The 18,552-nt window shown below is 40.2% G+C and overlaps 1 protein-coding gene across 1 annotated transcript in view; it reads right to left on the reverse strand.

Annotated features, from left to right (window-relative positions):
• IFRD2 (interferon related developmental regulator 2) overlaps nucleotides 1–18,552 on the reverse strand; it is a 677,402-nt gene that overhangs the window by 579,260 nt on the left and 79,590 nt on the right. The window contains exon 4 of the mRNA XM_044078882.1: nucleotides 300–424. Coding sequence (XP_043934817.1) covers nucleotides 300–424 — 125 coding nt within the window. The remainder of the gene's footprint in view (nucleotides 1–299; nucleotides 425–18,552) is intronic.

Raw genomic sequence — 18,552 nt, forward strand, 5'->3', positions numbered from 1 at the left:
TGTAAACGTTGTTTGGAACCTTTAGTTTAAAACTGTTTTGCTGTTATTACTGCTGGAGTGTATGTGCGCGCGCGTGTGTGTGTGTGTGTGTGTGTGTGTGTGTGTGTGTGTGTGTGTTAAAGCTGTGTTATTTCAATAAAATTCTAATCCCCTTACAGTAGACAACTGTCTCATGTCCTTATACACATAAAAAATAGACAAAACAAACACAGTATTGAAAACCTGGAATACTCCCATCTACATTAAAGGAACATAGAAATTGGAGTTTACTTTCACAACTGCCATAACAGTATACTTACCTTTTTTCAAGCACCTCTCCAAGCACTCTGTTAACGTATACCTTCTGTCTGCTAAGAACTCAAACAACGTCTTTGAAGAAAATGCCATCTTTAGGTTCTCCAGGGCATTCTGACGTACCTTGGCACTAAAGGAAGAGAAAGGAACAAAAACTGAGCTCAGTTTTCTCATTCCAATAACCGGACAAATACTAAACATTACTTGCTCTGTGGCTACACTGTGGTTCAGCTTCACATCAATATCTATACACTGAAAGCAAATGGTCAAAGTTAACAGTCTAACCACATCTTTAAAAAGATCCTATTTCTGTCTGACATATCTAGATGTCAAGCCCAACTTTTACATTGCATGTCAGTAGTGCTTCTAGGACGACAAAATTGACAATACACCATTTTACTTATATATATAAATAAATAAATAAATATTTCTCCTAGCCTGTCAGTTTCTAAAATTTAGCATTTCAAATCTCAGATTATCTTGGCTGTTCCATGCCTCCACTACCTTCTGTGGAAAACAAAGGTTTCTCATATTGCCCCCAAACCTTAATTTTCTACATTTAAACTGTGTATTCTTGGATATGACAAGGTCACAGGATCAAAACAGCTGCAAAGCAAGTCAAGTCAGAAAGACCATGTCTGCCTCGCACCAAATACCACCATAAAGATGTACCCCCAACACACTTGCTTTCAAAAAAAGAGAGATCAGTGTAGGGAAGAACTTGCAAGTACCTATGCCCATCAATTCAACCATTTCTCTCTCCTTCCTTATTCTAACTTCTACACATCTATTTCCAGTAATATTTTGAGGTTGTGGTAGCATTTTTTCCACAAGTTTTTCAATGTAGACTGGATTACTATAACAATGTCAGGTTTACACATCCAGAAGAAACATTCCAACACAAAAAAAGTCAGCACAGAAAAAAAACGTGTAAACACAAAACACAAACTACACATCTGTTTCTGTACAGTTTACAGTCAAAAGGAACACATTACACTTTACCAGTCGCAGAAAGTAAGGAATATAATCTATAGCAGATCGGCTCCAAATTTCCCTATACAATGTGTAAGCATACAAAAAGCATGAAGGTATAAACAAATTCACCGTGGTACATCACTGGACACGTGCAGGCAGAATGCTAATAAAACGACTGACAGAAGACAATCAAGTTAAACTTGGGTTTGCACACAGTTCAGGAAGATTACTGAAATGTACAGTGCGTACAATAGGTACCACACATACCCATGACCAGTGTGCACAATAGGTACCACACATACCCATGACCACTGAAACAGATTATGCATTAATTACACTACCATGGCATGTTTTCCAAATCCAGTTCCCTAATAAACATTATCTCTTCTGTCAGTGCAGCAGTAAGGGCATCCACTTGTGCTGGCAGACCAAAGTTCAAGCAGTGAACCCCCCCAACCGCCCCGGGAAGGGATACTGAAGCATTTCTGACATGGCTCTGTGCTTTCAAATTTTTAGTGAACTCAATAAAGAGATGACATGTCCATTTTCAGGGTGAGGGGCTACAGGGACAGCAACATGCCTAGAGGGAAATGCAGTCAAACTTCAATGCACATTATCCTGGAAATCAAGCAGAAGAAATCCTCCACAGAAGGGTACAACATTATAGGGAAAAGCCATATAAATACCAAGTAATTTCACAATAGTATTTTGTCAGGAATCTATTGCCTCATTCATACATTCATAGGAGGTTACTAGGCTAACTACTTAAGGGCCCTTACAAGCCTAGCAAATATAACCAGATTTTACCCAATACATGGCCCCCAAGGGCCAAGAAGAGGACATGGATTTGTGCCGGTGCATTGAGTATCTTACAGATTTACTCCTGTCCATAAGGGACATGGGTACTACCCCAGATGCGAATTTGCGATTCCCTATCCACAAATTCAAACTGTGTTTGAAGAGGGCCAGGAAAGGGCTCTGCTAATTGTGAATAGGAAGCTCATTCCAAAGAATGGGCAATCTGAGATGCATATCTGTCTCTCCAGCATGTTTTGTTTGAGTTGCTGACTAAGTTTAGATCCCTAGATTGGGTGACCCTTTTGCTTTTTGACTTGTGGATGTGTAGCTGCTCCATTAGGGCTGGATTTGTGAGTGCCTTGTAGGTCAAGCAAAGGTCAACCCTTAACAGTACGTAGAAGACAAGAGTAAAGTGATAGGACTTTTAGTCTATCTTCATGGTTTATGTTATTTACACCATGTATCTTCTTTGTGAGGAATCTCCGAGGTCACGCCAGCTGCTGTAAGTGCCTAGCCAAGTACAAGCCAAATGGCACACTGTACTTGATTATTAGTCTACTGAGGGCCGAGTACAGCGGGACTATAATTTCCTTGGATCTGGATGCTATACTTTTACTTATAAGGTGTGCCACATGAAAGGACTTCCTAGTCACTGTTGACACATGGCATTCAAAGTTCAGGCTACTATCTGTGTACCCAGATCTCTCACCTCAGAGTCTACTAAGGTATGTGCTACTGATGTAATTCGCAGGGGTATTTGACTTTTCAAAGGGTATGACCAAGCATTTTGTTGCATTCAGTGTTAAGCCTTCGTTCTGGAACCAATCATTTGTCTGATCTAGACCCTCCTGAAGGATATCCAAATCACTGGGAGATTCAGTGATTGCCCCCAGTGTGCAATCGTTGGCAAACTGTCATCCAGAGGCCTTCCACATTTGTCTTAACTTTGGAGAAGTATATTCCAAAGAGGTGGTCCCAGTACTGAGCCCTGTGGCACACCACTAGTAACTGGCCTCTTGCCGTTTCTGGATTCACCCCCTTTAACCACATGTCCAATGCGTGAACCAACTGGCTATCCATCTGGTGACAAAGGAATTTATGCCTAGTTTTGTGAGTTTATTAATACCAGAGTGGGGAATTGTGTCAAATGCCTTTGGCAGGTTGAGGTAGGCTGCACATACTGTTTTACCTTTATCCTTGGCCTTAGTGTTTTCCTCAAAGAAATCCACCAGATTCAGTAAGCATGACATGCCCTTGACAAAGCTGAATTTGCTCAGGTCCAATGTTAGCAGGTCTCCTGTGTCACTATTTATCATGTCCATGATTATTTTTTCCACGGCCTTGCATACAAGCTTAGTCAAACTTATGGGTCCATAATTTCCTGGGTCAGTAGATGGTCCTCCTTTATGATGAGGGATGACTGTTGCTGTCCTCCACTCTACTGGAACAATGTAGAAACTGCACACAACTTACAAAGCAGAAACTTTTAATAAAATAAAAATAAGGTAAGCACTTCACGACTCACAAGCGGCTTCATCAGACAATACTAAAGTTAAAGTCATGTCCTTATATAGTACTACAGAATCATGTGGTACAATTAGGCATATAAAGAAATAATACTCATCTTAAGCAATGTGCAATCATGTGATGCAGTTAAAAATTAAAACAGATAAATATTCATAAGCAATAAAATATGAGTATATACATAAAATAATTACTACTAGAGTTCATACATAGTACATAATATATATAAAAGTCTATAATATAATGCATATTTCATAAAATATAATGTATATTCAATACTTAATGTTTAAGAGGTGGTGCTTTTAAAAAAGGTTTCAAGGAAGACATTATTTAAGCCTGGGAATTTTTCTGCACTGAATAAAAGAATCCATTTTTGTTCTGCGGCTTTTGTACGGGTTTTTAAGTCACCACCTCTAATAGTATTGTCAACGATTTGTAAAACTAGAAATTTAAAAACGTGATGAATCTGTATGCATAACATGAGTGGCTAAAGCATTAGTTGCCTTTTTATTTTTAATGTCTCTGTTATGATCCAGAATTCTATCTTTAAATGACCTATTGGTTTTACCTATATAGCATGCATGACAAATTTGGCAGAAGGCAAAATAAACATTTTCAGTTCTACAATCAGCATAGTGATGCAAAGAAATTTTAAAGTGACAAGTAAGATGTGTGTAAAAAGCCTGACTATAAATATACTTGCAGGCAGAACAATTTCTACATGAAAAGGTGCCTATTCTACTAGAGGCAGATCTAGTGGAATGCATTGGTTTGTAACAAAGATGCTGTTTAAGTGACTTGTTATTTCTAAAAGAAAATGGAGTATTACCAAAAATGTTCAGAGAATTGGGGATGGCACTTAAAATGTTCCAAAGTTTTTTAATAATATCACAGTAACTATCAATGTCACTGGAATATTGTAAGGCCACTCTAAATTTACTTGAAGGTTGAGTTAGAGGTGTAACTGTCATTTCTCTATTAGTAGTAGTATCTGAAGTATTTAAAAATGTTTTACATCTAGGGGCTCTGTGTGTCCATGCTTCTTGAATGGTGTTTTCTATGTCACTTTCTAAATATCCTCTCTCCAAAAATTCAAATTTCAGATCTGTAAGAGCTTTTTTTAGCATCTGTATCATTATTGTGTAGCCTTAATATCCTAAATACTTGCCCCTTAAGCACATTTCTAGAAATATGCCTAGGATACATACTCTTTTTATGGAGAAGAGTATTCTTTTTAGTAGGTTTCTTGTACATACTACTGGAAACATTAAGTTCAGATTTAGTAAGTAGTATGTCAAGAAATTCAATTTGACTATCCGAATAGTTACATGTAAACTTAAGGAAATATGCAGTATTGTGCATAAATGTAACAAAATGCTCTAGATCTACTAGATCTCCCTTCCATAACAAACAATGTCATCTACAAAATGCACATACCAAAGAATATGCTCAAAATATTGACTGGTCGGTGTTAGGATGTGTGTATGTTCCCAGTATGCTAGAACAAGGTTGGCGTACGTGTTGGCACAAGCTGTGCCCATTGCTACGCCAACTTTTTGTAGATATATATTACTTTCAAAGACAAAGATATTATTTTCAAGGACAATGTCTAAAAGTGCACATATTAACATCACTTTATTAGGTATAAAACAATTATTGACAGTTAAAATTCTACGATCATATCAACACCTAGATCATTAGGAATGCATGTAAAAAGTGATTCTACATCAAGTGTAACTAAAATATAATCATTGTTAACAGTTAACAATCCGGTGTGAAGTCTTTCAAGGAAGGACTTTGAATCTTTCAAAACAGTATGACATGTATCTAACACTGTGTGCAAATTATTCTCCAAATAAATTGATAGAGGCTCAGTGCACCAGCCATGGCCTGCCACAGTTGGTCTCATGGGTGGGGTGTTATAGTTATGTATTTTCGGTAGTCCATAAATTGAAGGAATTAAAGGATGTGCTGCGTTAAAAAATTTAAATAATTCATCAATAAGATCTGTCATTAATAAGTCAAATATTAAAAAGGATACTTTTTCCATTATGCTATTTGCAATAGGCTTAGAAATACACTGGTACGTATTCGTGTCATTTAATAAAAGCATCATTTGTTTAAAATACCGTTTTTTTGTCTAGGACTACAATTCCTTCTCCCTTGTCAGCTGGTTTAATGACAAGTGACTGTACATTTCTTAATTCATTTAGGGCTAAAGTATCACTGCTAGTCATATTATAAAATTTACATTTAGTTCCTTCACAAAAAAGCAGTCTAAAATCAACTTCACAAACATTAATAAAGGACTGAACTACTGAGTCAATAATCAGGCTAAATGTATTGGGTTTTCTAAAGGAGCTTGTGTGATTAACATTGTTATTAGAAAAAATTGTTTTTAGAGTCAACTGTCTTCCTAAAAGTCTTAGGTCTTTGAGCATTTTGGCATGGTCTGCCTTCTTTGAAGGAATGAATGATAGACCTTTATTTAGTAAGGAAGTTTGTTCTTCTGTTAAATCAATAGAAGAAATGTTAAAAATCAAACCTGTGGTTACTGGCGTCTCCCTTTTACCATTGACTCATTTCTGTCCATGCTTGCAGGTCGCTGCAAGCTCCCTTTTCTCGACCTGTTTCTCGAGCGGTCCTTGACTGGTAGAGGGTCTTTTATTTGTAACAAAACCCCTCAGAACTTGCGTTTCAGTCAAAGGGAACATATTTGAGATATTTGGTTCAGTAAGCCCAAAGGAATCCTTAACAGTACAAATGCGCGTATTAGAAGTAGAAGCAACATTGTTAAAACAGTGTCCTTATGCAAAAAAGGGGTATCCATTAAGGTTATAGATGTAGATGCTTCTGCATTGCGTTTAGTTTCAATGTTATCAATTAATGTAGCAGTTCTTTGTGGCTGCGAATAAACTGTTGCAACTGTAGAATGGAGAGTTGTGGGCGTCACACTAGCATTCTGATTTTGCACATTTGATTGGTTCAACTGGGAATTTGTATTTCTGGCAGCCATTCTCTCAGCGGCAAAATCTCTTGGCCAAGAGAAAACACGCCGATTACAAAAATCTTTATAATCTCTTTGCAACTTCTTAACTTTGGTTAGCTGCAAGCGTGTCTCATGAGAAACAATGTCATCTTGCAGTGAATCAAGTTTATCTGTAACAGTGTTAGAATAAAAATGTTTGAAAATGTCATTCTGACAAACAAGAATGTCATTTTTTTTAATAATTCTCTATTGCTAGAAAAAAAAATAATTAATAAATTTATATATTGTGCACTGAATTGTAAATTAAGTTCTTGCCACTGTCTCAAAAGTTCCGGACATTCATTACCATAACTAGGCATATTCAATATATGCAAACCTCTGTTAATTACCTTGTGTTGTAGAGAGGCTTGTAGATGAAGATGTTGCCACTGCAAACGTTTGTATTTACACAATTTATTTTCGAGTTCTTTATAAAGATGAATAAACTCTTGTGGTGGTGGTGCGTTGACATCATTATTCATCTCATTCAAGGTAGATGTTATTCAGCAAAGGGTTGTCCAAGATGTTAAGAATATGTATACTATACAGGGACATGACTAACTTTAGTACTGTCTGATGAAGCGGCCTGTGAGTCGTGAAAGTGCTTACCTTATTTTTATTTTATTAAAGTTTCTGCTTTGTAAGTTGTGTGCAGTTTCTACATTTACTCTATTTTATTCTACTGCAACCAACTGCACTCTGTATTCGTATTACTCTGCTCTCTACTGGGACAGTGTCAGTCCAGAGGTTATGGTTAAACAGAGATCCTAATGGGCTTGTTAAGTCCTACTTTAGGCTGTTTTAGAGGCAACCTGGGATATTATCAGGCTCCACTGAAGCCAAGTTTTTAGCTTTAGGGAGCACAGAGGCAACTTGTTCTTTGGTGATAACTGGCGATGGGAGTGGTGGAGAGTATTTCTTGGGGAAGAAGTGGGGGTGATGCGGAGGTGAAATTTGAGCCAAATTCGTCAACCAGCAGATTTGCTATGTCTTCCAGCTGAGTATAGGTGATGCCTTCTACAACTAATTCTGCACAGTCTGTAATTTTAAGAGCAACACCCAACAAAGCTGAAAAATGCCTTACAGTTATCCTTAGCTTTGCAGGCTATTTTGAACTCAAAGTCTACTCTCAGAGACTTGACTAGTTCCCTGTTTTGCTTGTTTGGACTCATCAGGGACTTATTGCTCTGTTGTGCACATTCCCTTTTACTTCGACAGGATTTTTCTTTTGTTTTTCAACCTATTAATACCAGGGGTCCATGTGGGTGGCTTGTTTTTATGGTCTGACCTGGGTTTATTTCAGTCTGGCACTGCAGTTTCTATGTAGTTTATTTATTTTACAGTTTGTTTACCAGGATAATACCTTGGGCCAAGAAGAGGTCGTTTTCAATGGAATCCCAGGGAGAAAAGCTCCATGAACAATATAATATGAAGACAATGCATTTACATTTGTGTAATACTATTGAAGAACGATGGTATTACACAACATGACAAAAATCCACAATTGCAGTGAAAATAGTCAAAAAAGCAAAAGGTAAATTTACACACAGACACACACACACACACACACACACACACACACACACACACACACACACACACACACACACACACACACACACACACACACACACACACACGTCAATTAAAATAAAATCCATTGGTGCATATTCCTGTTAAATTAGTTACAATAGTTTTGCATGAAATCTTAGAGATAAAGTAGGATGGGGATAAGAGGTGTTAATTGTTGAATCTCAGAAGGCAGGGAGTTCCAGAGGCAAACTACGGAAAAGGATAGTAGGTGTTTGCCTGGAGGACGAGCAGGCTTGTGCAGCTCAAGCAAATTCTGGTTACTGGATCTTAGAAGTCTGATGGGTAGGTGCATTTTGAAGGAGGAGGCAAGGGAGGGGCACATGGAGGGATTAAAGAGGAGTTTATGGGCATGAGTAAGTTGAATGTAGGTAAGTTGGTTGGGAAGTTCAAGCCAATTTATTTAGTTTGTGTAGGGTATTACAGTGGTGGGAGGAGGATTTACAGCTGGTAGCAAACTTAGAAATTTTGTTATAACAGGAGGATAGCTTTGTTGTTAGAGAAGCTTGAAAGTTGGTAAGAAGTGGGGCACCATATAGGATAGAAGGAATGAGGAAGGTGTTGGAGAGTACAAGTTTAGTAGTGGGAGTGATACAGCGGTTATGGAGGCGGAGCATGCCTAGTTTCTGGTGGGTTTTCTTTATATCGGTTAGTAGGTGGGTATCAAATTTTAACTGTTCATCAATAAGGCCTCCTAGAAGCTTTACATGAGAGGCTACCTCGAGAGGTATTGTTTTGACTAGTAATGGAAAAGTTCTTGTCTATAATGGTACTTTTTTTGAAGGGGAAAATAATTTTAGTTTTTGATGCGTTGAGTGATAGGTGATTGTCTATCATCCGTTCGGTAAGACAAAGCATCCTGAGTTAGTTTTATGAGAGTGGAGGTGGAAGTAGTGAAGCAGATGATCGTAGAAGTCATCTGCGTATTTAATCAGTTTAGCACTAGGAATGTTTTGGTGGAAATCATTTATGAAAATGTTGAACAGTAGGAGATCCAATATGGAACCCTGGGGTATGCCTGTAGGTGTATTAAGGAAAGAGGTGGCTTTTTTCCATTTGACAGCTTACTGTCTGTTGAAGAGGTAACTAGAAAACCAAATGACAGAATTTGGGATAGGTATAGATTAGAGAGGGAGAAAGTTATGGGAGATGGTGTCAAAGGCCTTGGATAAGTCCAGAAGCAGGGTGGACACTAGAAAGCCAGAATCCTGGGCTTTGTTGACAGTTTTGAGGAAGGATAGGACAGCAGTTGTGCTACTGTGGCCAGGTCTAAAACCATGTTGTGTGGGGGTAAGTAGGTGGCTGTCTGTGAGGTAGGGTAGAAGTTGAAGGTGGATGCACTTTTCTAGAACTTTTGAGATAGGGGAGAAGACAGTGATGGCCGGAAATTGGGAATGTTGTTTTTACCTCCTTTGAGAAGGGGAATGATATAGGCCTTTTTCCAGAGTAGGGGTAGTTTTCTTGGATTGACTGGTTTATTAGAACGGAGATGGGAAAGGCAATGGCATCAGCAGCAATTTTGAGGAAGTAGGATTGAAGGTCATCAGGGGCATTTCAGCATGGTTTCAGTTTCCAAAGGAGTTTTTTTTTTATGGTGGAAATAGGAATGGGTTTGATAGTTAAGGAAGGGGATTGGGAGGTGGTAGTGTTAGGGGAGGGAGAGATGGGAGGAAGTGGAAGTGAAGCTTTGTTGGGGAAGGAACTAGTTAGTTTGGCTATAGAATCAATAAATGAGGAGTTAAATTGGGTGGCTAAGGAGAAGTCTGGGACATTTGGGTCGGGGCAGGGGTTGTCTCTTTCGACAGGATTGAGGAGGGTGGAGATGCCTTTCCAGAAGTTTTTGGGGTTGGTCTTGTGATTATTTTGAAGGTTGGAGAAGTAGAATTTTCTGTCAGACGCAACACTTTTTTTTTTTTACTTTGTTAAGCAGTAGCTTATATTCAGTCAGGGTGGTATGGGTTTCTTTTTTCTGGTAATGTTTCCAGACTTTGTCATGGAGATGCATGATGATTGTAGTTTCTTTGCTTAACCATGGGACAGTTTTACTTTTACTTCTTTTGGTTCTGGAGGGAGCAAGGATATTTAACAGGTCTAAGAATGCAGTATTAAAGTAGGCTACTGCATTATCTAGGGAGAGGGTTTTTAGAAGACTCCAGTTTGTGTGTTTGAGAGAGCTGGAGAAGGTTTCAGGGTTGAAGTTTAACTATGGGATAGTTGTAAGCAGGAGGGAAGGCGACGAGCAAAAGAGGGCAGATGATCTCTAAGAGTGTCAGGTAGGATACCGCTGTCAGAGATGTATTGGGGGTGAGAAACAAGAATCCAGTCAAGAGTAATACCAGAGGAGAAGTGCTTCGTGGGCCTGGTAGTAGAGAGTTCATTAGTTGGGAGAAGTTGTACAAGTTTATGTTGTGTGGAGAAGTAGGAGATTGAATATCAGTCCAGTTAATATTAATGTCACAGAAGAATATGGTCTCGCTGGTAATGTTAGAGGAGAACCAGGAGAGGATATCCTCAAGAATGGGGATATTGTCTCCTGGGGGAATGTAAAGAAGGGCTATACATATGCGTTTGTTTCTATTCATCTGGAGGAGGGCCAGGGTTAGTTCGGCATTGGTGAATTGGGGTATGGGTTTGGTGAAGGGAGCAACTGTAAGGGAGGAGTAGAGAAGAGCTACTCCACCACCAGTTGTTTATGTGGTCACACTGGGATTTATGTATGCCTCTGCATAGGTTTCTGTATTTTCTGGATTTGGGGGAGCTTGGAATCTAGCCATCCCATCACTTAAGAGGCGGTAACTTGCCTTAGCAAAGTCCTTAAAATCTGGGGGGTTTGTTGAGGAGGGTCTAGTTTCTCCTTACTTTCTGGGGAAACACTGCAGTACACAGCTCTCTCCCATACTTGTGAGTTATCAGACTTAGGATATTTGTTCCGCTGGTGGAGTGCAGACCAGTTGCTCCAGGGTATTTTAATTCAAAGTAGAGAAATTTTTGGGCATGCACATTAGTGCTCATGTAGGTCTCCCACTTAAGAGGGGTAGTTAAAAGCACCCATGCATACATAGAATACTTGGCTGGATGGTGAGCGATTCTAGTAAATCCAGGTATAATGTGTGGGTTTCCTGATTCATGGAGGGCGACCTGTAGCTAGCAAGAATATGGCAACAGATTTTTCCCACAGTTAGTTGTGCATGGAGTGTCTCAGGCATATAACATTGATGGACTAGTCTTAAGCTATTATCCGTTATGTAGACAGATGCACCTCCATCTTCCACTCTCACGTTCAGTGGGTGAATGGAATCTATGACATGCTTTATAGCCATGCACTGCCGGAGTGTATTCCATGGCTTTTAACCATGTTTCGGTAACTGCAGAGATGCCAGCACTCTCCAGGGTGAGGAGAGGTTTTAGGAAGTGCAGTTTCTTGTTGAGACTCCTAGCACTGCGCAGGAACACCTTTATCTTGTCCTAAGTAGCTTTTGTTGTGTTGGTAGGTTTGTCTTTGGCAATGTCTAAAAAAGGCACTAAGTATGGATAATGTTTTGGCCAAAAGTCTAGAGGTGACAGGTGTAACATCCATGGCAAAGCAGCATGGTCTGTTGACCATGTCATCCCAGGCTGACAAATACTGGACTCCTTTGGAATGACAACTGTAGCTAATCCAAATGTTAAAGTTGATCATTTTCTATCTGTATTGTCACATCATCCTTAGAGATTGTAGAATGCTGCTCAATGCTAGGTTCATGCCTGTGTGTGACATGCTCTGAGAATTCAACCATGTCTCTCTTCCAGGAAGGTATGGCTCAGGTCATTTAATCCCACACAGACTGACTGAATCACACTGGTACTTAGGGGTGAGTGACCAGAGTGCTTGCGTGATCCACTGGATCCTGGCCCCTAACAGGCAATTAACTGTAACTTTCTCTATTCAGCTTTGTAAGGGGGCATTGGTGCATCAAACAATGGAGTTATGTATGACTAGAATTCTGATTTGTGAAATGTTTTGCCTTATGGGCTAGGTAGCTGAGACACAATGAGGTGGCTTTATGCTCTGTGCTAGTCTCTTGTTATTATGTCAGTGGGAGTTTGAGGACTGTGCCCAAAAGGCCTTTGAAGTTTGGTTAGGTTACGTGTGAGCAGCTCCGTTTATGTAGTTCTGTGTATGGTCCTTAGTGAATGTGTTGAATGACATCTGAAAGAGTCGCTGACAACCTGTTTGTTGCACTCTCTCTCTCTAAGAGTATGGCCTCCAGTGACAATGTGCGAGTACATCTCTCACCTATTTGTAATGGAGTGTTCAAGAATTAAGTGGTTATCCGTGAATATGAGGCAATTGCTGCATAGCCTCAGGATGCCCATGTCCAAACTGGAAATGGATGTTAGGAAAGTGTGCATCCATGGTTGCCAGTTTTACTGTACATGAAAGGAACAGGAGTGGAGGGTGTGAACAACCAGATGGGGGGGTGGGGCATAAATAATAAAGCATCTTTATTAAATAATGTATGACATAAACAATCTTACAATTATGTAACTGAAAATTGACCATAGTGAAACTCCGCTGCAAACATTATACATTACAAACTGTGCCAACACAACTATAGCTGCAAAAATTTTACATCACTTTTAATATATCCAGTCATTGTCAACCATTACATAACTCATTTAAATCCTGCCTTCTTTTAAACCCCTTTCCTCCCCTGCATGTATTGATCCCACATTTCCCATTTTTTCCTGTGTAATTTGCTCCTACCCTTTTCTAAATATCCTAGTTCCAGATTTACCTTAGTTACTTCTAGTTGCATTGGTTTAGACTTGGATTTCCATTTTTTAGCAATTGCTATTTTGGTAGCCATCATAATTAGACTTAGCAAGGCCTTACTATGTCCAGACAATTCAGATTCCCTAGTTACTGCATTTGCTTACCCAGCAACTCCAACAGAGCAGTCTGCAAGGAATCTTTAAAGACTGCCAACTCATTAGTCTCCCAGAAAATGTGTTCCCAGTTACCTCTTTCTTCCCCATCACACCTCCAAAATTGGCTGTCTACCTGAGAAAAAAAAATTATCTGGATTCTACTTGGGGTATAAAAAATACCTACGTAAAAATCCTAAACGTTCTAGATTTTGTTACATACTTGGGAGACACACATGTATTCCCTCCATTGTTTCTTTGTGAACTGCTTATCCAGTCTCTTTTCTCAATCCTTCCTAATCTCCTTCAATTGATTCTTATAGCTATCATGGAATACTTTATATGCTGTACTAATGACTCCTTAACGGCAAAGTACAGTTGTGTACACTTACCGTAAATGTAGATGTTCGCGTGTATTCACTGTTACAGTCATCACACTTGGGTTATCTGCCTGCAGGTAGCCCTCAGTCAGCCCGAATACCAGAGTCTTGGGATTTCTGCTTCGGATGCTGTTGCCTCTTCCATGACGTCAGGTCGTCAGGGGTATAAAACATGCAGCCGACGCCATTACATCAGTTGTTCTTGGCCCAGATGTCAGAAGCCCCCAAAATAGGAAGCAATTACATGGTGTGGAACACCTCCAGTAAAAAGTAAATACCATTGCCGTAAGATATGGCCAAAAAGAGGATAGGTGGAAAGATTAGAAACGTCAGTGGGCTGGAGGAAGGGTAACCAGGACTGCAACAGTGAATACACTTGAACATCTACATTTACTGTAAGTGTACACAACTGTACTATGTTCTGCGTGTTTCACTGTTGCAGTCATCACACTTGGGTTGATTCCCAAAGCTGAGGAAGGGTGGAGGCAGTCAAGAAGTATTGGGGCTGGCTAGCAGGCCTTGTAAGACTGCTGTGGCAAATCCAGCTTTGGATTTAGAAAGAATAGGCAAGTGGTAATGCTTGGTGAAGGTGTGTACAGAACTCCAGGTTGCAGCTTCCAGGATGTCCCTGGTAGGGACTCCCCTGAGGAATGCTGTAGAGGTTGAGGTAGCCCTAGTGGAATGAGTTCTGATCCCCTGTGGGGTAGGTTTTCCATGGTGCTTGTAGCAGAAATGGATGCAGTGTGCTATCTATTTGGAAATGGTTTGCTTTGAAATGGCTTTGCCCTCTGCCCCTGTAGCGAAGCTGACTTGCAGCTGGTCAGATTTTTCTGAAAGGTTTAGTTCTGTCAAGGTAGAACCCGACTGAGGATTAGGGAAAAAGGTTGGTAAATGGAAGGATTGGTTTAAAGCCACACTGGCTACCACCTTGGGCATAAATGATGGGTTAGTCCTGAGGGAACCCTGTCCGCATGGAAAATACTGAAGGGTTCCACAGCCATTAGTGCCTGTAACTCAGACACTCTTCTTGCTGAAGTGATGGCTAGAAGTAAGGCTGTTTTCCAAGAGAAGTATTTTAACTCTGCTGTAGCAGCAGGCTCAAAAGGGGGAAGTGTGAGCTTCTCTAGTACCAATTATATCCCTGTATTTCCAAATCCCTTATTTTCTTTTCACCAAATGTTTTAAATATAATGCAAACAAAGGGGCGAGAGGTCACCCCCACCTGGTTTGTTTGCTCAAGCAGACATTATCCCACTTTTTTCGCCTCCGATCCCTTATAAATCCTCCTAATCAACCTTATAAATTTTATCAGAACGTAAATGCTTCCATTGCTCTGCTCATGAAGTCCCAGTTTCCTCGGTCAAATGCTTTCTCTGCCTCAAGACCCACCAACAGTTCTTGCATTCTGCTTTCCTCTGGATCACCACTGTTCTGTTAATGCTGTCAAATGTTTGTCTCCCATCCACAAAACCATGCTGATCCATATCTATTAATTTTGGCATCACTTTTGCCATTCTTTTAGCCATTATAGACAAACACTTTATAATGGTGATTTAGTACTGAAATGGGCCTGTATGAAGCTGGATCTTTACCCTCTTTAGGTAGTATAGCTACCACTGCTTTCTTCCAGATGTCGGTACTCCTCCTCTTAAAATACTGTTAAAGAAAACCTTGCAAATATATCATTTTTCCCCCCTCTACATTCCAAATTTCCAAAGGAATACCACCTATTCCTGGGGACTTTCCTGTAGATTAGTTACACATCACCATTTTTATCTTCTCTCCTCCTATTCTAACTGCTAGTAATTGAGCTTCCTCTACCTCTAACCCTGGCATACTTACATTTTTCCACAGATACTTCCATTTGTACCTTTTCTTGATTTCCATATTTCTCTGCTTTATACAGATTTTTCATAGCATTTCTGAAATACTTCTAATATTTCTATAAGATCTCTCATCTTCCTGGTTACAGGCTCCTTAAGCTTTGTGACAGCCCTTTCCACTTTCTGTTGCCAGAGTTGTTTTGCTAAACGTTTTTGTGCTTTAGTTTTCAAAACACAGTTACTTAATGGCAGTCTTTCTAAACTTGTGCATATTATTGAGGTAATCCCTTATTTTCCAGTTAGCATACTGCAGCTGTTCCTCTTTTGTTCTGCAAGATTCCCCCCATCTTGCAATACTTTAACATTTGTCAGTCTCTCTAAATAACTCATTACTCCTTCGCCACATCACCCTTTTTATTTCCACCCAATTTTTAAATTCCACTTTAATTTTATCTCGCTCTCTAATTATATTTTCAGGAAAAATGTCTATCTTTAAAAACTGAATTGTTTCTGCTGCCCATTCCTTAAATTCCTCTCCCAACAGTTAGGAAACTGCCAGTGTCTCATATGTCTATCTTTAAAAACTGAATTGTTTCTGCTGCCCATTCCTTAAATTCCTCTCCCAACAGTTAGGAAACTGCCAGTGTCTCATTTTTATTTGTGTTTTTATTTTAGTTATTATTCGAGCATGATCTGAAATAGTTACTGGGTGAGTATCACGACCTTCAATTAAATGCACATGTTCCTATGAAATGTAAACTCTGTCTAGCATAGCTCAGTTTGTGTCTTGATGAATAATATACAAATTCACTGAACCCCTAGTACAGAATTCACATCTTCCATGTTCATAGGTTCATAGGTTAGTACTAAGCTAACTGCCCTAGTGAGCCATTTTAAGCCTAGCCAATTATCCCTTGTGAGACTCAAACCCTGCACCTTGTGGTTGTAAGGCAAACACCTTAACCATTAGGCCACCCTCCCAACCCCAATAGGTTAGTACTAGGCTAACTGCCCTTGCAAGCCATTGTAAGCCTAGCCAATTATTCCTTGTGAGACTCAAACCCTGCACCTTGTGTTTGTAAGGCAAACACCTTAACATTAGGCCACCTACCCATTGCCATCAATTTCTTTATGAATCTATCCTCCTTTGTTACATTTTCCCTTCTGGGCCCCACAGACACACATCTTCACTGCTTTACATCAAATTCCAGTCCCCACATATAAGTTATGTTCCTTGCTGAAAGCTGATTATTTTTCCAGAATCTTCTTAAGCTCCATTATAACAGTTTTATGTGGAATATAAACGCATGGCAGTATAATCCTCCTCCGTTGGCAGTAGCCCCTTTGTACCACAAATCTACCATTCATAGGTTGGTACTAGGTTATAGCCCAGCCAAAAAGGTACCCTTGGCTTTTGCCACCCAAGAAAATTATTTTCCTGTGCTACTGTCGAGCAGAGCCACAGAAGTGATCCCCGGGGTGAATTTCTTATTTCCCATCCGATCATCAAGGTTTTTCTTGAACAGTGCTAATGAGGAGCTTTGTTTGATATAGATAGATAGTTTATTCCAGAGTATGGGAAGTCTCTGGGACAGGAATCTATCATTCCAGCATGTTCTGTTTATTCTGGTGATAAGGTTTAGGTCCCAAGAGCGTGTAGCTCGGAGGGATTGGGATTTCTTTAAGTGGAGCATGTCCAACAGCTCTGGGTTTGACACAGCTTTGCATGTTAGGCAGAGATCACCTCCGAGTAGGTGAAATGCGACAGACTAAAGCTGGAGTTTTTTTTAGACGGTCTGCATAGGGCATCTGTTTTAGGCCGGTAATCCTCTTTGTGAGGTATTTCTGCGGCCTTTCCAGTTGTAGCTGTCTTGTGAGGTACATACCAAAAGGGGCGCTGTACTCTATAATGGGTCTAATGAGTAGAGGGGAACAATGACCTCTTTTTCTGGATGAGAAACCTTTTGTGATGAAGCGTGCCACATAGAAGGATTTCCTGACTACTGTGGCAATGTGATTACTAAAGGAGAGACTACTGTCCACCTGTGTCCCAAGGTCTCTTATCACACTTTTGGTGTCAAGTACACTATCGCCTATGTTGTAGTTCATGGGTACAGAGTTTTTACCAAAGGGGATGACAATGCACTTTTTGGCATTGAGCTTGAGGCCATGGCTTTGACACCAAGCATCTGTCTTAGTGAGGCCCTTTTGTAGGATGTCCACATCATTAGGAGTTTCGATTATGGCTCCTAGTTTGCAATCATCTGCGAACTTCATTAGCCAAAAACCTTTTGTGTTCGCCTGTACCTCAGAGAAGTAGATATCAAACAGGAGAGGACCCAGGACTGAACCCTGTGGTACTCCACTTGTTACTCGTCTGAAGTCAGATTTGGAGTCTGCTACTTTCACAGTGTGCATTCTGTCAGTGAGCCAGTTGGCAACCCATCTTGTGACACAGGGATTTATACCTAGTTTAGTGAGTTTATCTATAATTCCAGAGTGGGGGATGGTGTTGAAAATCTTGGCAAGATCTAGATAGGCTGTGTGAACCACCTTACCCTCATCTATGGCTTTGGTGACTGCTTCAAAGAAGTCTATCCGGTTTAGGAGACATGATCTGCTTTTACAAACCTGAACTGCGTGGGGTCCAGAGTTTGGAGATTACCAATGTCTTTGTTTATAAGTTGCAAGATGATACATTCTATGGCCTTGCAGACCAGGCTCGTCAGGCTAATGGGGCGGTAGTTCCTGGGGTCCGTGGTGGCTCCCCCCTTGTGGAGTGGGATAACATTCACTGTGCCCCATTCAGCGGGCACGAAGCCTGAGGTGAGGCTATGATTGAACATGGTACTTGGGTGGGGTGCCAGCTCGTTCTGTAGTTCATGTAGAACGCAGCCTGGGATGTTGTCTGGTCCCATGGATGCTGTGTTCTTGGCTTTGGAGAGAGTGAATTTTACCTGTGTAGCCGTGATTACAGGAACTTTGCATTCTTCCGGTATAGAGATGGGCCCTTTAGGGGGTAATAGGGGGGTAAAGTTAGCACTGAACCTATCTGCTAGGATGTTGGCAATATCAGTTGGGTCTGTATATTTAGTGCCATAGTGCTGTAACTCAGAGCAGATCTGAGTGTTGCCACTGAGATTCCTGACATAGCTACAGAATGCTTTGTGGTTGTCTTTAGAATCAGTGGCAATTTTGTTTTCATAACTAGCTTTGAAGGATTTTATCAGGG

The sequence above is a fragment of the Protopterus annectens genome, chromosome 7.part1 (genome assembly GCF_019279795.1).
Source record: "Protopterus annectens isolate FY-2018-M chromosome 7.part1, PAN1.0, whole genome shotgun sequence".
Lineage (NCBI taxonomy): Eukaryota > Metazoa > Chordata > Ceratodontiformes > Protopteridae > Protopterus > Protopterus annectens.